Genomic DNA, 4345 nt, shown 5'->3' on the forward strand with positions numbered 1-4345 from the left:
TTTGTGAGTTCCTGCTCTTCCCGGCCGCGTCGCCCGACACGATCGCCTTCATCGCGGTGTGGCCGAGCCACCAGCAGTTCAGGGAGTTCCAGGACGGCGACGGCCCGCAAAACCTGTTTGAGAGCGTCGGCCAGCACATGGTCACGCCTCCAGTGGTGCTCGGCACGGGCTAACCCTAACCCTAACCCTAACCCCAACCCTAACCCTAGGTCACGCCTCCGGTGGTGCTCGGCACGGGCCCTGCGCGGTGGCTCTACGGCGAGGACCCGGTCAAGAGCAGCGCGGCGGGCGCGGCGATGGAGCTCCGCTTCGTCTGGTTCAACGAGGAGCGAAGCAGCGCCTCCTCGACGGAAGGCAGAACATTGCCGTGGAGCCTTCTCGGAACCTTCCTGCAGGCGGCGAAGCAGCTCCGCCTCGACGGGGGAGCGCTCTCGCGCACCGCCGCCGGCGCGCCTCGAACCGCCCCCACGGCCCTGCAGGACACGTCCACGACGCGCTCCCCCCCCCCCCCCCCCGCGCGCGCGCAGGCGGCGCGCTCAAGCTCGCGCTCGACGAAATCGACGGGCTCGACGCCACCTTCGCCCCTCTCGAGTTGAGGGGGACAACCAACTCACTCGCATGCAATGAGTTCTCAAAGGCTCGACGGCACCCTCGCCCTCGAGTGCGGCGACCGCCTCCTCTTCGTCTGCGGCTACTCCTCCACCGCCGCAGCCGCGGAGTGGCACTCCAGCGCCCTCGACGCGCTGGCGCCCTCCGCCCGACGAGCCAGCCTGCTGCAAGACGCGTCCCCGACGCGTCCCCGACGCGCCCCCGCCACGGCCCGCAGGCGACCTTCGCCGACGAGCAGCCGGGCGGGCTTGCGCAGCGGAGCGGCTCGGGCTTCATCGTCCAGGCGACGAGGGAGGGGCTGGATCTCGGTGAGGAGCGAAACCAACCTCACTCCCCCCCCCTCCTCCGCCCCCCAGGCGCACAAGGAGGTGCCGCAGGAGGTTGCGCCGCGCGGGCCCCACCTCGCGGTGCGCCACGCCTCGCTGGAGCGCCGCTCTCTCCGCCCCTCAGTAGAGCCCCTCAGGAGAGGCGCCCTCGCGCCTCCTCAGGCCCTCCTCGCCACTCCGGGAGGCTCGCGCCGCTGCCCCGCCACCCCCGCCGGCGCGCGGCGAGGGAGGCCGCCCCCGCTGCGCTGGTCCAACTCTGGCACCCTCTTCACCTACCCGGAGAAGACGAGCGCCTCGAAGCGATCCGTCGGGTCGGACGAGAGCGACCGCAGCTCGGCCTCCGAGACGTGGGGCTGGCAGGCCACCGCAGCTGTCGCCGCAGCCGCCGCCGCCGCCGCCGTTCTGGCGGCCGCCGCGGTGCTGAGGAGGGCCGGGCCGCCGGCGCGGTGAGCCGCGTTTTGGGACAAGGAGGGCGGGTCGAAGTAATGGTAAGCACGCGTCAGACAGCGCAACACTCTCAACGCAGTTCGTGTGTCTACGTCCTAGGTCCTACCGTGTCGCCCTCGTCGCGGGCCCCTATAGTAACCCACCGGTGTCCCCTCCTCCTGCTCTCTCCTCACGCCGCGCACACCACGCCGCGTGTGTCTCCAAGGGGTTTTTCGTGTGTGTGTGCCGGTGAGCGGTGTGTGTCGGTGCACGGCGGTGGGTGTGGGCGCGCGCGTGCCCTGGCGTCATCGCACATACGCTCTACAACGTACAAGTCCGAAGTCGACGTGTGAGGACGAGATCTCGATCTCATCTACCTCTTTCACCAGCGGAGCGACAGACCATATTCCGAACTCCTTAGCACAGCAGCGACCCACCGTGAGCTACTTGCGTTGAAGGTTCACTCCTCCGACATCGCCTGGGAGCAAAAACGGACTCGAGAAACCCGCCGAGGCAGCATCTGGCTTTCTCGCCGCCTTCTCCTCGCGGACTCCCTTTTGCCAGTCAGCGCCAAAAATCGCAGCCGTCCCAGCCTTCGCTTTGCGGTCCTGTTTGGCGAGAAGCTCGCGCTTCCGCGCTACGCGTGCTGCCATGCAGGCGTCGTCGCAAGCCGGAGCAGGCACAGGCTCGGCAGCGAGGCAGGACGCCGGCGCGGCTGCAGCGACGAGCGCAAGCGGAGCAAGGCTGCGCCGGCCGCAGAGGGTGAGGCAGCCAGCTTGTGGGAGCGATAGGAGCAGGGCGAGAAGGCAGGGGAGGCGCCACAGCACTCCCACTCGCATTATCTGAGGTGGCAGCAGGAGTGGCAGGGTTCCGGCTCCTACCCAGATAGGGGGTCTGCTGCACGACTCGCACCAAAACGCCCTACCTACCTACCTATTGCGGGCGCCAATCGCCAGGCTCCGTGCCCTACCTACCTACCTATTCCCAGGCCGCGCAGCGAAGCGAAAAAATACCCGTTAGCCCTCTGTGAATACCCGTTAGTCTCGGCTGGCGTCCCAGCCGCAGGCCGTCTGAGCCACAGCGTGTCCCGACTCGACTGCCGGCGTCCCAGTCCGGGGGTGTTTCTCTTCTTATCCGTTACCATGTAGAGCAACGCCGAGGGCGGGCCCTTTTCGGGCTCGGGCCGCCCTCTCGCCCGCGCCTCTGCGGGGCTCGCACGTGGTAGCGGCGGTCTGCTCACGACAGTGAGTGGGCTCTTCACGCTATCCACTGCGCCGCGGCTACGCCGCGCCCATCCAAGCCCAGGGCTTGGTCTGCTGATACCCGCTTCTCGCTCAGCGCATCTCTGAGGCTTCCCGCGCGCCGACTGCTACGCGCGCGGCGAGAGGCGCACCCCATCGGGGACAGGATTGGAGCCCCTGTGCTGCGTCTGTGGTGATATGGGGGGACACTTTTTCCTCCCTATTCATGTCAGTCACTCGACTGCGTGGAGGGGGGGGACTTTTGAACCACAGGGTGTCCCGATTGGACTGCCGGGGTCCCAGTCCGGGGGTGTTTTTCTTTTTATCCGTTCCCATGTAGAGCAACGCCGAGGGGGGGCCCTTTTGGGGTTGGGGCCGCCTTTTTGCCCGCACTTTTGGGGGGTTCGCACGCAGGCGATTCCCCTGGCATGGCCCCGTTCCGGTTAACGCGGGGCCCTTTTCCCGCGCAAGGGAAGGGGTTTTTTTATTTTCACCCCCCCCCCCCCCCACCCACCACCACCACCACCACCACCACCTACCTACCTATTGCGGGGCCCTCTGGGGCGGTCAAAACCGGACCTACCTACCTATTGCATAGGGTCTAACCGTGGAGAACAGACCCCCTATCTGGGTAGGAGCCGGAACCCAGCTGGGAGTGGTTGCGACGAAGATAAAGAATTCGCGCGCTGACATGGCGGGCCAAACTCTGTGAGACCCTGCGCTCCCCGCTCCCGTTCCCCTGTGTCCCTGATCGTCCTTCCAAGATCCTGCTCGCGCAGGTGGGGACCCTGTCCTTCTCCCACCCCTTGTTTGGTGTGTCCGTTTAATTTATTTATTAGACAGCACAATTTCTCTCTCTCCAGCTACACCCCTCCGCTAGCGCTTTCTTCTTTTCGTCGCGGCAGTCTTCTCCGCGCTCCGATGCCCCGCCCGAGCGCGAGCCCAAAACGCAAAAGGGCCCACCGTCAGCCTTGCTCTACATGGTCGATAAAAGAAGAAACACCACGGCATAGGCTAGTGCCATTTCACTCTGACACGCTAATCTTGAAAACGTCTCCAACGGAGCTCCGTGTTGCATCCAGCGCCCTCCCCCGCGCTCCCTGCGGCCATGGCCGATGATCCTAGTATGAGAGGTCATCTGGCTACCGCGAGAGCGACCCAACTCGTCGACATCGTCCGATGATGGTGCCTCAAAGTCAGCCTTCGGAGGCTATCGTGGGGTCGAGCCGGCAGTAGCCGTGACATGTGGTTCCACCACCCCTCGTAGGCTTTGCCTCTGATCGCCACCGTTCCCAGGCTGCCTAATGGGATGGAAAGGAAGGCTCGGCGAGCGTATAGAAGCGTGCTCGACCTCGACGTGGCAGCCTGCACGGCAGCGCTGGCGGGCGCGATGAGCGTCGTGCCACCTGACCCGAGACGGGCCGCCGGCGTCGTACTGAGCGCTTCGAGACCGTGTCCTGATGTGATATGCACGGGTAAATCACGTCGGCGTCAAAGGAGCGACGTGCGACCTGTCAGAGCTTGATCTCCGATCTCAGCGGCGTCGAGTCGTCTCCGGCGCGCGACAAAGGTACATCCACAGGACGCGCAGAGGCAGCTGATGATCGGAGATCAAGCTCTGACAGGTCGCACGTCGCTCCTTTGACGCCGACGTGATTTACCCGTGCATATCACATCAGGACACGGTCTCGAAGCGCTCAGTACGACGCCGGCGGGCCGTCTCGGGTCAGGTGGCACGACGCT

At 65.8% G+C, this 4345-nt stretch overlaps 2 protein-coding genes across 2 annotated transcripts in view; one reads left to right on the forward strand and one right to left on the reverse strand.

Annotated features, from left to right (window-relative positions):
* The window catches only part of EMIHUDRAFT_470199 (hypothetical protein), a gene marked incomplete at both ends in the record, with an annotated part of 2725 nt that extends 1018 nt beyond the window's left edge, over positions 1-1707 (forward strand). Inside the window, 6 exons of the mRNA XM_005771067.1 lie at positions 210-316; positions 396-484; positions 528-746; positions 827-892; positions 966-1016; positions 1098-1707. Of these exons, the coding sequence (XP_005771124.1) occupies positions 210-316; positions 396-484; positions 528-746; positions 827-892; positions 966-1016; positions 1098-1705 (1140 nt within the window). The remainder of the gene's footprint in view (positions 1-209; positions 317-395; positions 485-527; positions 747-826; positions 893-965; positions 1017-1097) is intronic.
* A 97-nt stretch (positions 1708-1804) lies between these two features.
* On the reverse strand, positions 1805-2200 carry EMIHUDRAFT_243535 (hypothetical protein; the record flags this gene model as incomplete). Its single annotated transcript, XM_005771068.1, has 1 exon — positions 1805-2200. The coding sequence occupies one exon, from the start codon at positions 2198-2200 to the stop codon at positions 1805-1807; it is 396 nt and encodes a 131-aa protein (XP_005771125.1).
* Positions 2201-4345: the final 2145 nt, after the last annotated feature.

Source organism: Emiliania huxleyi (genome assembly GCF_000372725.1).
Source record: "Emiliania huxleyi CCMP1516 unplaced genomic scaffold EMIHUscaffold_391, whole genome shotgun sequence".
Lineage (NCBI taxonomy): Eukaryota > Haptophyta > Isochrysidales > Noelaerhabdaceae > Emiliania > Emiliania huxleyi.